General features: G+C 44.3%; 1 protein-coding gene across 1 annotated transcript in view; it reads right to left on the bottom strand.

Moving 5' to 3' along the window:
* Positions 1-1,397: 1,397 nt before the first annotated feature.
* The window catches only part of Lcp2 (lymphocyte cytosolic protein 2), a 42,343-nt gene continuing 21,625 nt past the window's right edge, over positions 1,398-22,115 (bottom strand). Inside the window, exons 6-21 of the mRNA XM_050138689.1 lie at positions 21,263-21,300; positions 19,886-20,087; positions 17,717-17,814; positions 16,211-16,277; positions 16,029-16,112; positions 13,398-13,423; positions 13,255-13,274; positions 13,037-13,153; positions 11,741-11,771; positions 11,291-11,303; positions 10,457-10,586; positions 8,506-8,555; positions 6,613-6,707; positions 5,841-5,918; positions 4,164-4,319; positions 1,398-2,097 (exon numbers count right to left, since the gene is read on the bottom strand). Coding sequence (XP_049994646.1) covers positions 1,975-2,097; positions 4,164-4,319; positions 5,841-5,918; positions 6,613-6,707; positions 8,506-8,555; positions 10,457-10,586; positions 11,291-11,303; positions 11,741-11,771; positions 13,037-13,153; positions 13,255-13,274; positions 13,398-13,423; positions 16,029-16,112; positions 16,211-16,277; positions 17,717-17,814; positions 19,886-20,087; positions 21,263-21,300 — 1,328 coding nt within the window. The 3' untranslated portion in view covers positions 1,398-1,974. The remainder of the gene's footprint in view (positions 2,098-4,163; positions 4,320-5,840; positions 5,919-6,612; positions 6,708-8,505; positions 8,556-10,456; positions 10,587-11,290; positions 11,304-11,740; positions 11,772-13,036; positions 13,154-13,254; positions 13,275-13,397; positions 13,424-16,028; positions 16,113-16,210; positions 16,278-17,716; positions 17,815-19,885; positions 20,088-21,262; positions 21,301-22,115) is intronic.

The raw sequence follows: 22,115 nt of genomic DNA on the forward strand, positions 1-22,115 counted from the left end.
AAAAAAAAGTAACTTTTTTGTTTTCAACTCATGAAAATAAAAGTATATAGTATTCTTTTCTAACTGAAAATTTTGTAGATCAGAGAAATCAAAACATTCTCAATAAAAGTCACAAAGTGATGCTGAGAGTCCCAAAGGAATGAGATTGGAAGAACAAGGCATGTCAGTGTTCGGTGAATACTAGGTTCTGGCTTACTAAACATGAACAACACTACAAATTCTCATTGTACACTGATGTCTTGATAAAACGTATAGTGACAAGGGGAAACACTATGAACTGAAAATTCATTTACTGACAATACCTATTGAACATCAGAGCTCAGCCTAGCCTGTCTTAAACATGCTTACATCATGTACGTTAGCCGCTTGCAGCTGAGCAAAGTCACCTAACACAAACTCTAATTTGTCTTAAAATACTGAATATATGTTTTTAATTTATTGAATTTTCACAAGCTCTCCACCACCACCAAAAGAGGAAAAAAAACTACTTGCAACATATAATACTGTAAAATACTGTTGGGTATCCTGGTGGTCACATGACTGACTAAGACTTTTATATCACCTGTTGCTAGCCTAGGGTAACCAAAATTCACATTGACATACAGTTTGTCTTAACAGGCATCACTCCCACACCATCATACAGTCACAAATGATAAGGCAACAGAAACCTGAAACCCAACTGTATGTCTCATTATGTGTGGTTTATAAACTGAAGGAAAGTTGAGATGCTTTGAAAGGTTTATAATCCAATCTGAGAAGGACAAGACAGGAGTCACCGCACACTTCTTGTTTTGAGGGCAGAAAAGCACAGCTGAGGTGTGGATAGATAATCCTCAAAGGCCCTTGTGTTAGAGGCTTGATCCACATACCAGGACAACAGTGGGTAGTGATGGGACTGACCACAGGAGGACAAGCCCAGTGGGATGGTGTTAGGTCAGTAGGTGCATTCCGTGAGGGAAATTACCAGGTATTCCTTTCCTTTTGCCTGTGCACCATGAGCTGCACAGATGTTTTCCATACATTCTCACTTGAGTGTCCTGTATGCACCGCAGGCCCACAGACCATACTGAGCAAATGACAAGCTTTCTAAATGAAAGCCAACTAATAAAAGGAGTATCTAGTGGGGAGGTGGGCTGGAGTGTGTGTGTGCACCATCTTCCCAGAAGATCTTCAGTACTAGAAAATGCTTTTCAAGATGGGCATGGAGGGGGTACGCTGTGGATATAGACATGGGGGATTAAAGAAAAATCATAAACCCCAGTGTGTTTGACAGCAAAATTGCATCACTGATTCTAAAACTGTTTCCTTCTTAGAGGATTTGTAGCTTATATTTACTTTTAAACCAAAATATAACAGCATGGACTAAACAATAAAGTTGTTTTAAGGATCTAAAAGAGTAAAGCAAAAGATAACTTTAATCCCAGGAGGTTATCCCAACATGCATTTATCTCAAAAATGAAAAATACATAAAAACACCCCCTGCAAAACCAAATAAGAAAGGATGGGGTTATGTTTTTGAAGCCTCTTAAGTTATTGCTGCTCCGAAAATTAATTTTAATTGTTTTAAGTTGTGTAAAAAACAAATTGCCTCAGAATGATAAAGTTTCTGTTATAAAATGTGTGATAGCTAAAATGATCCATTTCAGTGCTTCTTAAACTTGCCCCACATTATTTCTGTAGTATGGAAAGTACAGTATTTTGGGATGGATTGTTCAGAATCTCAGGTCTTGAGATGAAGTATGCAAACCCACTCATATGTGGACCTGAGTACTTCTATACTTCGCAGACATGGAAGAAAATAAATAAATTATGGGATATTCCGCAACCTTCAAACAAGTTTTAAAGGAAGGGCAAAACACTGTGCCCGCACTGAGAGACTTGCTTTGGTCCTAAGTGTTCAACCATTTCCTAAGGTTGCTTGATCTTCCCGCATTGAGGACGGAGCCACAAAGGCTGACCCGCTGGGCTGACTTGTTATGGGTACCCTGCTGCGTACGTCAGTGTGCACTGGTATCTGGAGCCTCTGTTTTTCCCATCAATGAGCAACAGTGGCATTTTCCTGAAGTAGTCAATAATAGCTGATACAGAGAGAAAGTCCTGGAAAAGTCAAATGGGAACATGAGTTAACATCAGAATGGACAGTACACATTTCATAACTGTCGTTTTCTTTGTTTTTCGATTCAGAGTTTAGAAAATTTGTGGGAAAAATAAAATTTGTCAAGTATTTTAGAGATTACTTTATTGAGAGTCAACAAATTTTAAGTAAGAGATAGCAACGTTAGGTTGGGCCAGCAAGATGACTGAGTGGTTAGAGGCCTAAGGAACTGAGGTCAATCCCCAGGACCCACACACAGGGAAGAGAGAACTTAAGCCTACAAGTTGTCCTCTGAACTCCACACATGTGCCATGACACACACAAAAATAGAAGTTTGGTTGTTTTGGTTTTGTTATTGTTGTTGTTTAAGGAAACCTTTAACTTCTGCAGGGGCTAATTTACCCTAAATATTTTCGTCATGATACCCATGGCTTGGTATTGGTCTCTGATTTTTTGTTTCTGCTTGGGTTTCTGTATCCCCACATTGCCACAACCCACACTTTTAGGAGGTGTAAAGAACTAGGAGGTCAGATGGGGGTCATTTCTAGAAGTGAAGCTTTAGCATGGTGTAACCATTTCTCACCTCTCTCCTCCACACTCCCGTATGAGGAATCAATAACCGTAACCTAGACCACCCAGTGCAGACAGTCTAGACCCACCCAGCCCTCTAGATGCGACCAGAGTCCAAGCTGTATCTAAACTGGATTGTACAGTTTTTCCTCCCTCTGAGGAAATGTGTTTTCAAATCAGAGAAATCTTGGGAGGTGACACTCTGCCTCTGGGAAGAGTATGTAGTTCCATCAACAAAGAACAGGTGACCCAAATGTTTGACCAAAATTGTGTTCTTTCTGCTTAGCACTGTCACTGTTTTAAAGTATTTAAAATTATTAGTGAATTGTTCTAATTCTGTTAATGTCTTGATCAGATGGTTTTCTTAGTGTAACATAAAAAAGCAAGTCTTAGGATGTTACATTTGTTGGTTTCTTCCTCAAAAGCAACCTAATGATTATTCTCACACCAAATTGTCCTGGTCAAACAGGATAATTTCTTTGGTAATATGGCCATCTTCACAGAGCCAAATGTCTCAGTTTAGCAAGAAATGCCCCAAGTCTCGCAATAATTACTGTAGCATAATTCTAGGGTTCTCTGCTTTCTTATATGGGATTTCAAATTAAAATTTTTATTATTACTCTGTATATGTGTGTACATGCTTGTCTGTATGTATACCATGTGCATGTAGGTGCCCATGAAGGCCAGAAGAGGGCATGAGAGTCCCTGGAACTGGAGTTGCAGGAGGTTGTGAATCACCCAATGTGGATCCTGGGAATAGAGTCCCAGTCCTCTGCAAGAGTAGCAAGTACTCAATTTCTGAGTCATCTCTCCAGCCCCTTTGAGGGCATTTTAAATAATGTTTTATAAGTATAAGCATAATCTTACATTGAAATTACATCAAAAAGAAGTCAAAATAGATGATACTTCCTGCTGTTGACACTTCCTAAATGTATTTTTTAATTTCAAAAGTTACACTACAGGACCAGTGATAGAGCTTGGTGTTAGCACATGACTGATGTGCATAAGACCCCAGGTTTAGTCCCAAGCATCACAAGCAGGTTAAACCTATGATGTTGGACTATTTAAAATGAAAATACAAGAAAGACCCATCTAGTGGAATAAGTCACTTGTAGTGTTTGTCTTTTCTCCTTCAGTGAGTGGGTGGCCTTACTAAAGTTCTTTAACAGCATCACTGATATACAACACATGATTTAATTGAATAGCTGCTATACAGCATGTGATTTAATTGCATAGTTGCCATATAGCATGTGATTTCACTGCATGGTTGCTATATAGCATGTGATTCGCTGCATGGTTGCTCTACAGCATGTGATTTCACTGCATGGTCGCTCTACAGCATGTGATTTAGCTGCATGGTCGCTATACAGCATGTGATTTAGCTGCATGGTTGCTATATAGAATGTGATTCGCTGCATGGTTGCAATACAACATGTGATTTCACTGCATGGTTGCTATACAGCATGGGGTTGGGGGAAAGAAAGCATGGAGCCCTTACCTCTTTTCCTCGGAGTCCAGTCCCCAACAAGTACACTTGACTTTCCTCCTGGTAACGGATCTGAATGTTGTAAACTTTGTCTTTGTACAACACCATGAGGACATATGGATTGTTTACTGTCTTCTTAGAACTATCTCTTACCAGAAAAGTACCATCCTAGAAGAATAGATGCTTGTTGTTAAAGAATAGTCCTTTTGTTGCCTGGAAAAGGCAAGCCTCTAGGGGCCCGCAAAGCTGGCACTTGTCAATTGACATTGAGTTCTCACAGCTGGACCCCAGGTCACTTGGATCTTTTGATTATTATGGGAGACAGCTGAACTTGTACCTAAAGTTTCCAAGTTAATATCTTTGAAGCTTTTTGTTGTTGTTTTGGTTCTTCCAGATAGGGTTTTTCTGTGTAGCCATGGCTGTCCTGAAACTCGCTCTGCAGACCAGGTTGGCATTGAACTCATAGAGATCCACCTGCCTCTGCCTCCTGAGTGCTGGGATTAAAAGTGTGCACCACCACCGCCAAGATTTTGAAGATTCTTGGTATATAATTTTTTTTTTAGCAATGGAAACAATCAGGTGAGTGAAGAGCCGTAAGAAATAAGGTGGCTCACTTACTGTATACTGCTCACTTCTGTTAATTCTCTAAACTGCCTTTCCATGTTCTCACTCAGAACACACTGTTTGCCTGTGAAATGCATCCCCCCCTTACCCCACACACTGTATTTACCTCTTACCCATTTCACACCTGAACACAAGTGAATGTGGACTTTCTATGTTCTTGTTACCCTTTTCCCCAACACTTTGTAAAATGTGATTTGTTCTGTAATTTTCATACAAGAATTACTGCAATGTAATAAAGCATGACAAAGATCTAATATTGAAATAGAGCTAATTAGTAAGAGCAATGTAAATCACTCCCTCCTCTATGTACTTAATTAGAATGGGTTTTAAAGAGCCATCAATATGCAATAATGAAGCCTTTGTTCCTTTTGTTCATAGTTAATTGAACCAGTCAAAACATATCTGGTAAAGAAACTTCCCTCTGGACCAATGAGTCACAGATTTGGCCTGAAATTCGGTAACCTGGGGAGTCTGAAGACTCCCTCAGCCCATCCTGTACTCCCACTATCGCCCCAAAATTCAGAAACTCAGATTTTAACCCCCCCCCCCAGATGATCAAATCTGCTGCTGAGACTGAAGATGGTTGCTGTAGCCTTAACAGTGTGAAAGATGCAGGGCTGTTGTTCTCCCATCTCTGACCAGGAGACTCAGGGTTAAGAGTCAGCACTGGACATGAGCAAAACTTTATAACATTAAGACTACCTAGAAATTTCTAGGAGACTTTGCAGATAAGCCTTCAACTTAGATAGGCCTTTCTCAGGAATTTGAATGTGAGTGTTAGGAAGATGAATTAACAAGATGTCTGAAATGCTGCACGATTCTTTGGACCAACAAGAGACACATTCACTAATGAAACTGCTTAATATTTGCCAACCCATGTTTAGTAATGGCTTGGAGGAAGCAATCTACGGAAGCTAGCAGGGAGGATGGCAGCACTAATGGCTCTAAAAGGAACAGCAGCAGGAGCAGCAGCCAGCTCATACTTGAGTCCCAAAGCATATCAATGCCCTTTCTCATCCTCCACTAATATTTATAAGTGCATAAATATAAACTGTAGAGTGATACCTGGTTTATCTTCCTGAGAGCAGATTCTGCCTCTGCCCGGGTAATATAAGAGACATACCACTCTTCATCTAATGGAGTCTGCAAATAAGAAATTTAAAAGCACTGTAAGTTCTGTAGTTACATAAGCAAAGTGAAAAGAAACGAAAAGGGAAAAAGCTAATATTTCCCATAAATCACCACCTCAGTTCTCTGGGTTTTGAAACATTTGTTTTCTTGACTTGAATCACTTAGATGGGACTACACGGAAGACATTTTGTGCAATTTGCTTCTTTATCTTGCCACTGGCTGCAAAAGCAGCTATGTAGGAGCCTCCCTTATATAATGGAACCTTTCATCTGGAAAGACAAAGATAGACGAACTTCTCCAGCTTATTATATAGTAGTAACATACTTAATGAAAAACCTCTCTTAATGGAGCAACTAAGAAACTTAGTCATTCGAGGCTATAAACCAAGAAACATGAAAAAATGGGATTGTTTTTCTCATTTATTAATGCCCCTCAAAGTCTGTGAGAGAACACTAAAGAAAACATTTCTTTTCATCTGCATCTTCCCCGTAGTTTTTGGTTCATTGTGTGCGGAGCTGTGGATTCAGGGCAAGGCTTTACACGGTGTAAGGGTTTGAGCACTGAGCTACACAGCTGCCCTCTTAATGAAATGGCAATAAACAAAACTCTAACCGAAGACACAAATAGAGCAGAGCAGCTGATGAGAGTTTCTTAAGGTCCCTTTGCTAGGGAGAAAGGCAAACAGAAGTAGAAACAGCTGTATTACCTCCTCTTCCTCAGGAGATGGAGGTTGCGGCCTGTTTGGAACTGGCAAGGGTAAGTTTCTGCCTTCATTTCTGAGAGGTGGTCTATTGCTGGGACCTTTAAAGGTGAAATATTGTGAAAATTAATTTACTGTTGGTCATTGTTTCTCATCTCATAGTGCATCCATCCCAGATGCACCGTGACAGTAGGGGCATTCATTTGTCAAGAACATGAGGTTGGAGGGAGCCTGCATGGAACTGGTCTAGGCCTTCCGCATATATGTTACAGCTGTGTAGGTTAGCTTTCTTGTGGGACTCCTAACAGTGGGAGCAGGGGTTGTCTCCAACTCTTTTACTGGTTTTTGGGACCCTACTCCTCGTACTGGGTCACCTTGCCCAGCCTTAATACACGGGAGGTGCTCAGTCTCTCTGTAACTTGATAACCATGTTTGTTGATAGTCATTTGGGAGACACGTCCTTTTCTAAACAGAAATGGAGGAGGAGTGGATTGAGAGGTGGGAACAGAGGGAGAGGGTGGGGGAGGGGCTGGGAAAAGGGGGAAAGGTAAACTGCCCCCAGAATGTAAAAGAAATTAATTTTTAGTTAATTAATTAATTTAAAAATTTAAAAATTAAAAATTAAAAAAAATTTGAGGTTGGAAAAATAATTTCTACCTCTTTCCAACACTGAGGGTTCTTTGGGCCATGTTCCATACCATGCTGGTGAAACTTTGAGAGAAGACCCTGACTGTTCAGTGAATCACTAAACATGCAAACAATATAATGTGGGCCGATTCCTAAAATCACATTGTCTGAATGTGTTCCTCAGCAAGGACATGCAAAAAGCAGGCCTTTCGTAGATGCCTGCCATCACGGCACACAAGGAGTACTTCAGCAACACCCTGCACATTGGCAGCAGTGAAGAGATAATCATGTTCTCAGTGTCTACACAGAGAGAAAGGGAAGGCCTTGAGAATGGTGTTACTTTAGAGCCAGTGTTCGCTGCGTTTTTTCTGTTGGTTTTGATTTTGCAGTTCCCCAAGCTGTAGAACTGTTAGACCAGAGGCCACCATAAACTGCTCACTTGCTTTAAAATCATCCCAGTGCAGTCCTGTCTCATAGGCCTTTGCTAGAACATGACCCAATAGCATCAATGTCCCCTGGGAACTTGCTACAATGTAGTCTCGTTTTAGCCCAGATGATGCCCAGCCCTCCTGAATTAGGTCCTCTTGAACATGATTCTCAGGTATCTATATACACGGTGAACATCGAGAACACTCACAACAGCATAATTAGAAAAGGAAAGTCTCTGGTCTCTTCTACTGACTCAGAAACTTTTGTTGTTTTTAGGAGGCATGATCTCATGTAGCCCAGACAGGCTGTGAACATGCTCTTTGGCATAAGATGGTCTTAAACTGTTTTTTCTTGACTTAAACTCTTAATCCCCTCCCACGAGTGGAGATTACACATTTTAGCCGCCATATCTGGTTTGATTCAGAATCTCCGGGGCTCGGTTCTTATAATCTGTAGTTTGAATATGCTTCCAAATTCACAACCTGAGAGCAGATTCATCGCTAAGACAAAGAAGCTAAGCACTGCTCTAAACTCTCTATCAAACCATCAGGAACATAGCTCTGAATGGGAAGATGAGGGATAAAGGCTGGACTGTTACTGCTGCTGGTGCTGGTGCTGGTGCTGATGCTGGTGGTGCCAGTGGTGTGTGTGTGTGTGTGTGTGTGTGTGTGTGTGTATGATTTTATGTAGTGTCTCATTCCACAGCCTTTGGTACCTGCAGACATTGAATTAAGTGTTAAATGAAGAAGTCATATTCCTTTAGGAAACAGCCTTTGCCTAAAGGCTTTGAGTCACATTAGACTATAAACATATAGTTGGCAGAGATCGTAATCACATACAAACCTTGAGAGAAGTATGGTGGCAGGGAGGCACTCTGCTGGAAGCCAACGTTACTGTAGAGACAGAAAAAGAACAAGCTCTAAGCTGAGTGGAGTGATGGGACCTGACTGGGGAGCTGGGTTAAGAAGCCAGACGGTAGCGGGGCAGTGGTGGCACATGCCTTTAATCACAGCACTCGGGAGGCAGAGGCAGGCAGATCTCTGTGAGTTCGAGGCCAGCCTGGTCTACAAGAGCTAGTTCCAGGACAGGAACCAAAAAGCTACGGAGAAACCCTGTCTAGAAAAATCAAAAAAAAAAAAAAAAAATAAGAAGAAGCCAGACTGTAGATGCTTCTTGCTTTGTTTATTGCTGCCCACCACACCTCCGTGGCATCATAGAAGATGGGCAAAGAGGGAAATATAGTTGACATACTTTACTGTATCCCAAGATGGACGAAGTCAAAGGCAAACAATAATAAAAATCAAGCTTGTAAACCAAATTTAAAAGGCCCTTTTAAAATGGGGCTGTGGTTTGGGTCTTTACACTAATTGGAGTGCATGTGAACAGTAAATCCCCAGGATGGTCTGCAGAGAGAGGGTGGGTCCAGGGGGAAAAAAGGGCTGGGTGCTGCTGCATCAGAGAGATGTTTGCAAGGCCAGGATGGAGAAGCAAATCTGTGGAGGCCCTGGATGCTATCTGATCTCCCTATGCTAAGCACTAGCACCAGCCATTGGCCCAAATAGTAATATTATTTGATAGTAATACTCTGCACACCTGATCTTCTTATTGGCAGTTTTCAAGAAAAAAGATAGGGCTAGAGCTGTGTGTGAGATAATGCACACATTGGGACATGGCCGTAGAGGAAGCCAGCTGGAGAAATGAACGGAAAGAATTGAAGGCACAAAGACCCCAGTGCAAAGGGAAGACTTTAAGAAAATAAATTCTTATTTTCCTAGAGAGTTGGCAAGTGGACAGGCTTGTGTTGGTGGTCGGTTTTCCACAGTATGTAGGGAGAGACGCTGGGCTTTTTTTGAATACTAAAGCGTTGGTGGGTTAGCATGCCAGAAGCCCTGGTGAGCAGCGTGAGGCAGCCCATTGGCTTTCCCAGGCAGGGATGGTCTGGGTCTTCCCTGGTTCTCCTGGCCTTGCCTCTGTTTCCGGATGGTCTTATTATGACTGAGAAATTCTAGTTTTAGAGGAACAATGCTTTTGAGGACAGCTCCCGAGCATGGGTGCTTGGCCTCTGTCATGGGCAAGGCCGTCTCTGTTTCCCCATCCAAGAACTTCAGTTATCTGGGTTTCTTAATGTTTGTTTGTTTGAAATAAGCAAGTGACATCACCCGCCATTTTCTGTCAGCCTTTGAAGAGTTATGAGACAAGCCAAACACCCACTCCTCCCAAGCTCAGAAACTCCGAGGACAGCTGAGCTTTCAGGTTGCTCACCAAGCTCATTTCGCTTCTAAGCAAAGACAGTTCTGCCCAATGGCTCATCTCTCTCCTCAAGCTACCTGGCCACAAGGCTACACTGTGTTTGCTAGTTGTAACTGTTAACTCCGGGGAGGCCAGTCTCAACTGAGGAATTATCTGGATCACATTGGCCTGTGGGTGGATCTGTGGGGAATTGTCTTGATGGTTCCTTGGGGTAGGAGGATCCAGCCCATGGTAGGTACACCATTTCATGGGTTAGGACTTGAGCTGTATATAAATGAATGAAGTCAGCCAGCAGAAAAGTGTGCCAGCAGGGAACATGGGTACATTCAATTCTCTGTGCTCTGGACTGTGACTATGATGTGACTAGCTACTCGAGTCCCTGCCTCAGCTTTCCTGAAATGTGCATCTAGAACCTAAGATTGTAGAAGAAACCCTTTATCCTGTACACTGCTTCTCGGCAGGTATTTGTCATAGCTGCAGACATGAAGCTAGAACACAAGCCCCCAGACATGATGCTTTGTTAGAACTGGTGACAGCCACTAACCTTTCTGAGAAGGCCCCGGGCATGTGAGACAACGGGAATGTGTGCTTGGGGTTGGGCTTGGCAGATCTCGAAGGGAATGTGTTGGAGCTCATAGGAGGTAGTGATGGCTGGGGCAAAGGTCTTTGATGCACTGTGGGGGAAGAAGAAAAAAAAAATATATATATATATAGTCAGAATTCACAATATATTTAGTCGGAATTCAAATCTGGGGACATTCAGAGTACCTCCCCAACTTATACTAAACACAAGCCCCAAACCAGTGCATATGGGGAGACAAAAATCCAAAAGATGTAATTAGCAAATGGTAGGAAGATAACCTACCTCATATTTTTCTAGATAGTTCATCACCTTAGAATGCACTTAAAATTGCTGTTGCTCTCTATAGTGAATTTTTTAATTTAATTTTGAATGGCTTACTTAGGAGAGAATTGTTAGTGGGAAACTTGTGAATTGCAGAGATAATTTACAATTTTTATTTTGTCTTTTGCAAGCTAAAAGCACATGATATTTTGTTTATCCACAGTTACTGATTCTGTACCCACGTATGTAAGAGGGTATAAATGTTAGAAAATTTTCTTCCAAGACATATATGCAATTTTCTGTGCAGTTAGGTGCTCTAAACATGTGAACCTAAGTTTTTCTTGGTAAATCAACCAAGTGGTTCCATTTTACTCTGGTTGTGAGGTAAAGTAATTGGTGTATGTCTGTCTGTGTTAAACGGACATGTATGGTTCCATACTCAATAATTCTGTTTAAATAACTGATCAGAAAAAAATGAGAGAATAAAGGTTTTAAGAAATGAGGATAGGTTGTAAAAAAGATCTCCAGACATACCATCATCTTCATCCTGTATGGGAAAAATAATAGAGATTATTAGCTTTTTATCAAGTAACATCTATCAACACTAAGCCCCCCTTTTGTGAGCTGTGGAGGTTTTCAAAGGAGAAGAGGCAGGCTTGGAAACGTTTGTGTGAGACTTGTACTCTGCAGCATCTTCCTGACCCTCTCCTCCATTCCTGCCCTTCAATCTCCTTGCTAATCCCCTTGAGAATGAGACTGCAAGAAGTCAGCCACTAAGGGCCTCTCAGAGGGAGAGGAGCTAGGCAGTTCGGCCTGATGAGCTCTAAGTAAAGATGCAGAAACTGGCATTTAACAGATTCAATGGAGGTCTTGCTCTCGTTACTTGACTTCAGATGGGGGCAGGAAAGATGGAGGCCCACCTCCCCAGACCCTACACTGGTTGCCCCTGTGCCAAGTATTTATTAAATGACATTTCACACTTACGTTCTCCCTTCTGTCTGGTCCCCGTCCATGCCTGAAATGATTTAGAGCACAGAAGTGAGCGTCAAGAGTTTCAAAGAACCAGCCCCAGAATATAATGTCAGTAAATTGCATAGGAAGAAATAAAACCCACTGAGCCGTGGCCAAAGGGGAAGTTGCAAATGCCAGCAGAAATGCTGGGGAGAGGGAGAGAAGGGAAGCTTGGCCACTGGCTGCTCTGTTGTCAATGCAAGCTGAGCTAGGCAAACTTTTGTTCTGCAGAGCTACTGTGGCAAATAATTACATAATTATACACATATATATGTTTAGTCAGCTTTTCCTAGCTATTAAATTTCACTGAGTAGATGTTTTTCCAAGCAAATAAAAACATTTTCAGTGATATTCTTCTTTGCTGAAGTTTTAAACCAGCAACCACAGGGTCCACCCTTTGGGTAGTAAGGAAGCTGTTGGCAAAGGCCCCTGCTCTGGGCTTTTCCACAAGGGGCTTGGTGCCATTGGCAAGATGAACAAGCCAACCCAACAGCTTTGGCAATAGCTGTCTAAGGGCTGCAGAGGTGTCTGTGCTTCCTGGAAAAGAAGCGGGAAGAGAAGAAGAATTTGTTGACTAGCTACTGTCACAAGCTTCTCTGGCACCCCTCAGTACTTCCCGTGTAATTGGACATTTTCATATTTTGGCAATTATGATATTTTTTGTATTTTGATTTGGTTAAGTAATGCATTAAAATGTTATGGAAGTCGATGGCAGAGGATTTCCTTGGTGCACCCTTGCCCTATTCTTGATTGAATCCTCGCCATAGCCAAGCCAAGGCCACGGTTATGAATCTTGATAGGCAGATGAGATAATGAACTTCACTGCCTCCCCAAGTAGCCTGGCTGGTCGTGTGTCACTTGGTAAATAGACCATACATGATTTTATTATAGCAGAGGCAAAGCTGCCAGAGCAGAACTCAGTCTCCTGTGGTTGAGCAGTAAGAAAGAAGCTAACACTGGTCTAACCCCTGCCTCCAGTCCTTGTTCTCCAATCCCTAATGACATAAACAAATACAGCTTCTTTGTGCTGTTCAGGCTTCAGTCCAGCAAGGTGGGGAAACCCAACAAAAAAGGGCGTTGCTTCAGCAGGGTCTCCCCCAGCAGCCACCCTGTACCCCCACCCAGCGCTTCTCCCCATGCCTCATCCAGACTCCATTCTCTTCACAGACCTGAGTACTGATCATCTAACCAGCGAGGACAGGAGTCCCCGCCCTCCTACCCAAGTGCTGGGAGCTCAAGGGCCCACTGCAAGCATTGCGGGACAATTACTTGGGAACCGGTGGCTTCTTCGCTATCAGGGGTGCAGGTCTTTCATTCCTTTCGTGTCTGTCCATGGCTGGTGGCAGAGGAGGCTTTTGTATCTTGGGTATATGCTCCCCGTGAGTCCTGCTGAGTGTGCAGAGAAAGGATTTATTTGTAGAGAAACCACCTTAACTAGGCAGAGACCTACAGGGAAACTCTGGGGCTAGAACACAATAGAGGCTTACCTTCCCACGGGAGCTGAGGGCTGCAAGACATTAGAGAACACAGGTGAGGGTCCAGCACATTCCAAAGAATAAAGATAAGACAAAAAGCAAACCAAAAACCACGCAAAAAGTAAAACCACAAACCAACCAGGAAAACAGCTTACCTTGTCAGAAAATGCTGGTTTCTTTCCTGGAAACAAGAGAGACCAGAACATTCAATTTGGTACAAGTGTGAGCTCGAGAAGCAAATTCTGATGAACACCATGTCTGGGTCTCCGGGGAAGACTGGCTTCAAGCCTGGGCTCCAGATTTGGAAGGCTCTTTTGCAGAGCACCTGATCTTCTTGGCTTAAAAACACTGCTGAGCTTGTCCAAGTCACACAGCTGAGTACATGCTAATGGGATGTGGGGAGTGGGGGCGTCTGTGCTGCTGCTCAGTGGTGTGACTTAGTATACCTGAGCATCAAATGGTGGGTGAATTCTTGGGATTCTATTTTTCCTTCATTGGCTTCAATTCCCTCCAACTCCTGTGGTACACTTGGCATTATGTAAAGAACACCATTTGGTTTCTGGAAAAAATTAACTTGGGAATTTAGGAGATTGTCCTGGTGTGCCAGAAAACATTTGATTGGTGATGATGGTGGTCATGTGGTGGTGGTGGCAGCAGCAGCAACAGTGATAGTGATAGTGGTGGTCATGGTGGTATTGGTGCTCACAGTGATGGTTGTCTTTGTGGGGGATGGTCATGGTGGTAGCGGCAGTGTGCATGATTTTTCTTTGCTCATTTTTTTTTTATTTCTTTGAGACCAGATGACATTGAGCCCAAGTATTTATAGCTGAGAACTCTTTAGTGCCAAGTTATTCAAAACAACTTAGGTTATTTATTGTATCTGAGATCCTGTGGGTTAGGTGGGCATTCTGTTTTCTATGTGATGAAAACCTTACTAATGAGGTTCTAGTAATCTGGAAGCAGGCCTGAAAGTACCTGAGCATGATGGACCTCAGTTTCTATGGCTGTGAAGTCAGTGTAGTTTTGCCATGAGGGTCAGATGGTAACTTATATGCAAGGTCAGGGACAGGATGGGTGAGCACTGACAAACGCTGGCTAGTTCCTCTGTCGTTTCCACCCTCGCATGCTTAGCACCCCAAGGCTCATGCTGATGCTGTCCACCTGAATCACATTTCCACAGCATTCCGTAAGGTCTGAGTTCACAGTAGACCCAGGAAGGTCTAAGAAGATTGTCTACTTTTAATAACTCACTGGCCAAGGGAAGAACATACTCGTGGCACAAAAGAAGTTTAGTACATAGAGTTTGGGATTGAACATCTTCTTTAAATAGGTACCCCCAAAGTAAATTAACAGTCTTTGACCAAGTAGATTTTCATTTTTAAAAAAGTATTCGATTCATCAGAAGCAAAAAAACCAAACAGCAATCTTCTGATGTGTATATGCTCTTTTCATGTTGGGAATTTTATGGCCAAAGTCTAAGCATTAGTTCCTCTGCAGCATCATGGACAAGGATGCAGTTCAAAGGTCAAGCATGTATTATCAGGAAATGGTTAGAGTCCAAGTCAAGTCTATCTACTTTTGCTGCTGTTGTTGTTACTGTTGTTGTTTGAGACAGGGTTTCTCTTTTTAACAGCCATGGCTGTCCTGGAACTCCCTCTGTAGGCCAGGCTGGCCTTGAACTCAGAGAGATCCACCTGCTTCTGCCTTGGCCTCCTGAGTGCTGGGATTAAAGGCATGCACCACTATCACTTGGCTCCTTTTTATATAACGTGTACAGCTCTCTACGGTGAGCTCTAAACTCAATGGATAACACAGCTTTGCATGACTCAGCACAGTTAGCATGTGCATCCGGGAAACAACAGCAAGCTGCAGCTTCCAATCCAAGATTTCAAAGTCATTTGGCCAGCAGAGGAGAATACTGAGGCAAAGGCCTTGTTCAGGGTACCACTGGAGAGGAGGAAGGATGGAGCTGAGATCTGGATTCTATTATCTACTCAGTTTAGGTGCTTATTGACCAGGTCCACCTAGTCTTTAGCAGGTTCAAAGCCTAGGTCCTCAATGTCATGCAATAGGATGTAAAAGAGCACGTACTTCAAAGTCAGAAAGACATGGGTTCAAATCTCAACCCACCTACGCAAACTGAACCCCTCATTCAATCTGTCTGAACTTGTTTCATCATCTCAGAGGAGGGGCTGATAGTAACCCCCTTCACTGACTTGGCCTAAGGATATAAAGAGCTTGCCACTTACTAGGTGTTCAATAAATTATAGCTAAATTTTAGAGTTGACTTAAAAAATAACTTTAAGGGTAGCTAGAATCGTGGCAGTTTGAATCATGAGAAAAGTCCATAGTGTTTAATCAACTACACACATCCACAGCAAAGGGCAACTCTGACACCCAAATGGTACTTAGAATTTTAGGAAACATTTTCTCCTAAGAGAACATCTTCCTTATGGTGAGACTGTGCTCTAAGCAAGTCACCACCTCCCGGCTTCAGCATACTAAGAAGCAGCAGCCCAAACAGCTGATGCTTCACAGTCTTGGTGGAGCAGGCACAGCCCAGGGACTAAGAGCAGGGGATCTGGGTTTAGGTCTCTATCTTCATCATTTGGTAGTTAGGTGCTTCTGGAAAGTTACTGCTTTGTGCCTCGGTTTCTTTCTCCATAAAACGAGGATGCTTCTCCCAACAGTACGTAGTAAAATGAGACAGTGCATATAAAAAGGTGCACTTAGTGAGCTATAAACATAGCCATGGCCATTATGCATAAAATATGAGAAATACCAACCTAGTGTGAAGGGCTCTCGGTCAAGAGGCGCCAGTGAGCGGTCGAGGGGAGGTTTTGTGCTTCTGTCTATTGACGGAGCAGGCACTGGGGTGGAAAAGGTTGAGGTCAGTTAAAAGAAGAAATCTATACTGGTTGGGGATGGGGTAGGTGGGCTGGCGGGCAGAAGGCAACCCTATGCTTACACTTCGCTGGTTTGTGGTTTCGACTTCTGCTAGTTTCTTCGTGGTTGGGATGGGATGGTGATAGTGGCTGCATGAAATTAAAAAAAAATCCAAATATTTCGAAGCTTTTCCATCTATACCTCCGCAGGACTTTGTGGCATTGTCTCCTTAAATCTGTCTGGATCTGCACCCTCTTCTCCATCTCCGGGTCTCCCCGGCAGCTCGCCATCCCCTCTGTCACCTTTCTGAGCTCCCTCACTCTCATGAAAAGTGCTTTCTGCACAGCAGAGGACCAAGCAAAAGCTCCTTACAAGCCCTCCAGGGGCTCTAGTCACATCAGAAGTGAAACCCAAGCCCCATGTGAAGTCCTGCATGCGATGCTCCTGCCTGCCTCTCCAAGGAATGTATATGTTCTTCTTGGATGCTCTCAGGGTCCCTACATAAGGATCTCCTTACAGCTCTCACATCCATGCTCTTGAACACGTCCTCTATGGCTGTGCCTCCTCTGCCTGGGGTGTTCTCTCTGCTTTCCACACGACTGGCTTGTCCTGTACCAGCTGAGTATCCGTTTGGTACCCTCGGTCGCGTTACCGGGTCTTCTGCCTAACTATATTTCCAAATCATTTCTATATCTATTTACTTGTTTAGCATCAAAACGTCATGAAAGTTAGGACATTCTGTGCTGTTCATGCTCTTCCCCTGGCATGGAGAACACTGGCGTGCAGTGGCTGCCCAATCAATACCTGTCAACGTGATGGACAAATTCTGCCTCCTAGTGGTGGAGGTGAAAGTCTCCAGACTTCAAAAACAAAATGCCTGTGTAGACTCATGGGACTCCACGAAGCCCCTTTGCAAAGGTGCTATGCCAGCACAAGGGGGCCATTTATGAGAAGGAGGTTTTCTGTATTTGCCAGGGCCCTCCTCTCACCCTAATCTTCCCTTCTGGTCCTGACATTTTGGCATTTGCCACAGTTTTTAAGGTGCCCTGGCCACTAGCAGAAAGAGCACATTGCCAGATGCTGACTTCTTTAGTTTTGTGTGAGTTCCGTAGGAGCTGGGCTGAACGCCGAAAAGGCAAGAAAAGGGGGCCTGCTACCACTGTTTCTCCCTGGCTTCACTGCGTTGGAAATTTCGTCTGAAGGTATTCATCCATGAAATTTGAGATCTGGCCAGCAGGTGGCGCAATGCTGCTTGCAGGAGGGCACTTTAGATTGAGAACCTAGGCAACACCAGGACCAGACTTAGTTCTCCCACAGTTAGATAGATGAATATTGAAAGAGGAATCTCTCATTAAACACGCAGTTCTTATTGTTTATGCTGCCAAAAACGGCAACAAACATTATGACATGAATAGAAACTGCTTATATAACACCACAAAATCGAACCGCTGAGTGGAGCTTGTGGGTACACATTTCCCCGTTTCTTACAAATTTAGAACCAGGTAAAGAAGCTTAGTCCCTTTCCTCTCTGCTAAAGAAATAATTGCTGTGGACCCAAAGTGGCCTGAAAGAAAAGGAGGAGACTTACCGAGTGATTCCGGCCTGTTGGCAGCGGAGGGAGGGCGGCCATTGGTCTCTGCGGGGGCACCGGAGGCTGCTGAGAGACCTTGCTGGTGGGAGGCCGGTCTGTAGAAACACAATGTTCAAATGGAAGAAGAAATGAAAATTTGAAGTGAGTGTTGTCTAAGTGCAGGGTTCTCTCTAGAACATGCTGTGCCTGCCCATGCAGCTGGAGGTGCCAAGAGCACCCGATCCTTGTCCTCCAGACCTCCAACACCACCAGCATGAGTCCCAGCTACAGAGACAGACCCAGTCTGGGTCCTACAGGAGACAGGAAGCCCTTGGCCACTGTCTGCTCCTCTTTCTGCTTAAATTGGTATGACTCTTCACATACATAGGGATAATTCCTATAATACCTCACACCAACAGGTGATGTCTGAGACACTGCCAACCAAGGGAGGCCACTCTAGGATTACCCCAGTGAGAGTTTTCAGATAAAATTCTACAGGTGTGGACTACATGCATGCACACATAAGCCTGCATGCATATATATGCATATATGCACATAGAGTTCATATGCACGTGCACACATGAGAACCTAGAAACACATGTGTATGCTGACACTCATGCATGCACAGAGACATATGTGTGCATGCCTGCATATATAAACTTACACTGCACCCGAAGGTGCTTATCAGTGTTACATTAGCTGCTACCCCTCATGGGCCCCTTGTTCTGTGACTTCCTTCCCTTCACAAATGTTCTGGGCTGCCTCACCCTCCTACTTCCTCCTTTTGCCCATCTCCTTCTGCAAAGGGAGGAGCTGCCCCCCACTTCTGTTACCAAGTTAAATAGCACATGGTTTGCCTTAGACACCCTTATCACTCTGGCTGCAGAGAACTGCCCGAGACCGGCTTCTCCCCGTCTGGGCTGGGAGAGGCCAGAGCAAAACTGTGAGGCATAAGCTGTGAGTGGCGAAGGGCCTCCTGGCATCTTGTGCTTTTGGCATGGTACTTTGTCACACCTATAGAAACCCGCACTAAGATACTGCCTATGTTAGTTTTAGGAGGACTGTGGAAGGAGTCTGGAACTTGGGGTTGAAAAAGCACTGAGTGTTCTCTTGATCCACCTTTTTGTCAGCCCTGGGAAGAATGTCATTCCCTGTCCAGAAGAAATGGGCTCAAGGCAAGGCCAAGCCTGGTCTTCTCCACTCCAGAGGCTGCCTTTCAGCTCCCCTGATATGTCATGTTCTTCGGGACCTCAGGGTCTTTGTACAACCATAGTGCTTCAAATGTTCCTCCCTTACCCCCACTCAGCCTCATATAACCAACTCTTTCTCATTCTCAATACACTATTTGATTATCAGCCGAAGACTACCTCTCAAATATCACAGCCTGAGGGAGCAAGCCCATTTATTACGCTGGCTTGATGATAACAATGACACGACGCAATTGTCTGGTGTTGTCTGACCCAGGAGACTAAGAGTGCTGGCAAGTGAGGTCTGTCTTGCTCACTCTGTCTTTGTGACAAACACTGAGAGACACTCAGCAACCTGGGTTCACTTTTCTGTCCTAAGTCTGGAACAGTCTTGGTGATGATTGATACTTCCTGCCTGTTAGCTTTAGTGTTCTGTCCTTCAACACACTAAATGAGGTGATGGGATGGAGCACAGCTCCCAGGGTTAGACACAACACTCCCTGGGTGCAGAGGAGGCCAAGTGCGCCTATGATCATTTTCTGTCACCTCCTCTATTCGAAAGGAATCTCCACAAGACAAAGGTGCATTTTCCTTCCTGGTAGCTTCCGGCAGCGCGTGCCGTCTGGCTCACAGTAGGAGATGAGGAACATTTGTGACTTTGTGAGTTAATGAAGCAGTGAATGAGGAATGACATATGGCCATAGAGAAACAGGTAGATGAGGAACATCGTAAAAACTGTCTCTTTGTAAAGGCAGACCCAAGCCCTCTGAATACTTTCACATTTATTGTGACAGTCTGCAGATGGCAGGACCACATAGCTGCCCTCTTTCCGGCAAGCCTTGCCCTCTGTTCTGCCATTAGCCTGCTTCACTCGGGAGGAAATGGCCAGAGTGGTAGATTCTTTGGTCTCAAGCCACCGTTTCCCAGAAGCTGAGCAAGAATCAGCACCCAGAGAAGCCCAATGGGCAGCTTCTGGCCAGCAGGTTGCAGAGGTTCTTACCAATGTACATGGAGTTGGTGTTGGGGAAAGGCTTGGCAGGCAGGATGGAGTTCTGCAGAGCCTCCTCATCATTGGAGGGTGGTGGCTCGTATTCATCAGTCTCGTTCCCCGGCACCTCTTCCTCCTCATTGGGGGACTCATAATCCCCGTCGTCCTCTCCTTCCGGATCATCATCGTTGGGACTTTCGTAATCATCTTCTTCCTGCCAGCACAGTGGAAGGACAGCACATCTGGTACAGATGTCACAGGACGACACTTTAGAGTACAGCCTCTGTGAGATCTCGGCCCAGGATGCCAGCATCCTCCCGGCAGATCTGTCACAGAGGGAACTGTAACGTGTCACAACCTCCACAGATGGGAAGCTCATGCTTCTGGGCTGGAACTGAAGACTAATCTCTGGCTGAGCACAGGAGGGCTCAAGACAAACCTTCACAAGGATCCAGCTGCCATACTGAAACACAAACATCTGGGGGAAACCGCTCTCTTGTTTCTTTTGTACAGAATAAATCTGCTTTGTTTTCCCATAAAAAGCATACATTCCCAGAAGCCATTTTCTTTCTAATGAAATGATTTTATTTACTAGAATCTCAGTAAGACAAGGGTCACTCCCTCCATGACTGTTTTTGAAAGACCTAGAAGTGGTCGTTTACCTGAAAGACCACTTAGACTGAGGACTGGGAAGCCTGGGCCTCAGATCTGCCTGGACTTGGCAAAGGACCTTGCCCAAGGCACACCCTCCAGAAGGTTCCCTAGCTTTCTCTTGCTTCACAGAGTCCTTAGCTCCCACCCTACTCCGTGTATGGCGACAGTGTGCAGTGTGAGGAGGGGGGGTGCACAGCCCATCAGACTCTGGAAGGTGCTGTCACTGCGACCCTTCCCACGCAAACCTGGCGGGGGAGCCTTTCCAGCGCTAACACCCCATTATGAAATGTCTTCCCTCTGGGTCACCCAGTGGTGACTTAAGTCCACGAGAACAAGAGTTACAGTAGCATAGATTTCTAGAAAAGATAGCAGAAAGGGAAGGATTGCTGTTGGCCTTGGTAGCGGGCGAGCAATGTTGCAGCCAGCAAGTTACAGCCCAACCTCTGCATTCTTCTAAGGAAATTCTGCTGTCACAGCTGAGCCCACCCATTTGTTCACGGCCCGTGACTGCTTCTATGTCACATGGGAGGTGGGGGGTAAGAGCTGAGTAGTAGAGAAGAAACCTTTCAACTTCCAAAGTTGGAAATATTTACTGCCTGGCCCTTTCAGGGCCCTGAAATGGGATGTATCTATGCTTCATTGGTGGAAGGGGCTTGCTCCTTTTTCAGCATTGCGATCAACAGAAAGTCACCCCAGCCACCAATATGAAGGTGATTTAGCTTAAGTTATACTCACAAAGGATGACCAGCCCCCATTGTCTTCTTCATGGCTTTCTGTGGAGGAGATAACACCACCATCAGCACCCAACAGAGAGTCAGAGCAGGTCTCCCTCCCAACAGCCATCACCGGCCCTCATCCTTCCTACTTCATGCTTGGGGCCAGCAACGGTTGTGTTGAGTACAATTTACCTTGCCAGAACTCATGGTAAGTCACAATGTAATGGTATCAAGGGGAAGTGGGATCTTTAAGAGATAATTAGGTCAAAGGGACCCCATGGGTGGATACCTTTTTCTATGAATGGATTGATACCTTTCTCCAGAGACTGACTTGGGTCTCTGCAGACTGGAATGGGTGTTGCAGGAGTCATCTGGGCCTTGAGACTAGATGCCTTGTTGCAAGCACAGTCCTGGTATTTTGGTCACTTCTATAAATACCCCTTACTATTCTCACGGTGTCCCACATGATGCTATTTGTAATGAGGTTGAATTCAGCCAGAAGTTGAGCTGATGGCAGCACCATGCTCTTGGACTTCTAGAAGTCTGAAATTGATAAACCTCTTCCCTGCATATGTAACCAGCTTTAGGATCAGTGTTCTAGCAATGGAAATCATACTAAGAGAGCAACTTACTATTGGCTATATGATTTCTGTTAGAAGAGTTCTTTCTACCAGAGAGCAGCAGAGGTCCCTTGTGTGTATACAAAAGTGACCGAGGATTGCTTTTCATAGAGTAAGACCTGGGGCTTTATTCATAGAGTTTCTTAATCAGCATGACTCTATGGGATCCATAAGCCCCAATCTAAATGGTTTTGAGCAATCAAACAATGGATAACTGCGTGTAAGGCTCAGCGATGAGGCATTGGCTAGGCT

The sequence above is a fragment of the Alexandromys fortis genome, unplaced genomic scaffold (genome assembly GCF_014885135.2).
Source record: "Alexandromys fortis isolate MF-2015 unplaced genomic scaffold, M_Fortis_MF-2015_v1.1 scaffold_11, whole genome shotgun sequence".
NCBI classification, from domain to species: Eukaryota; Metazoa; Chordata; class Mammalia; order Rodentia; family Cricetidae; genus Alexandromys; species Alexandromys fortis.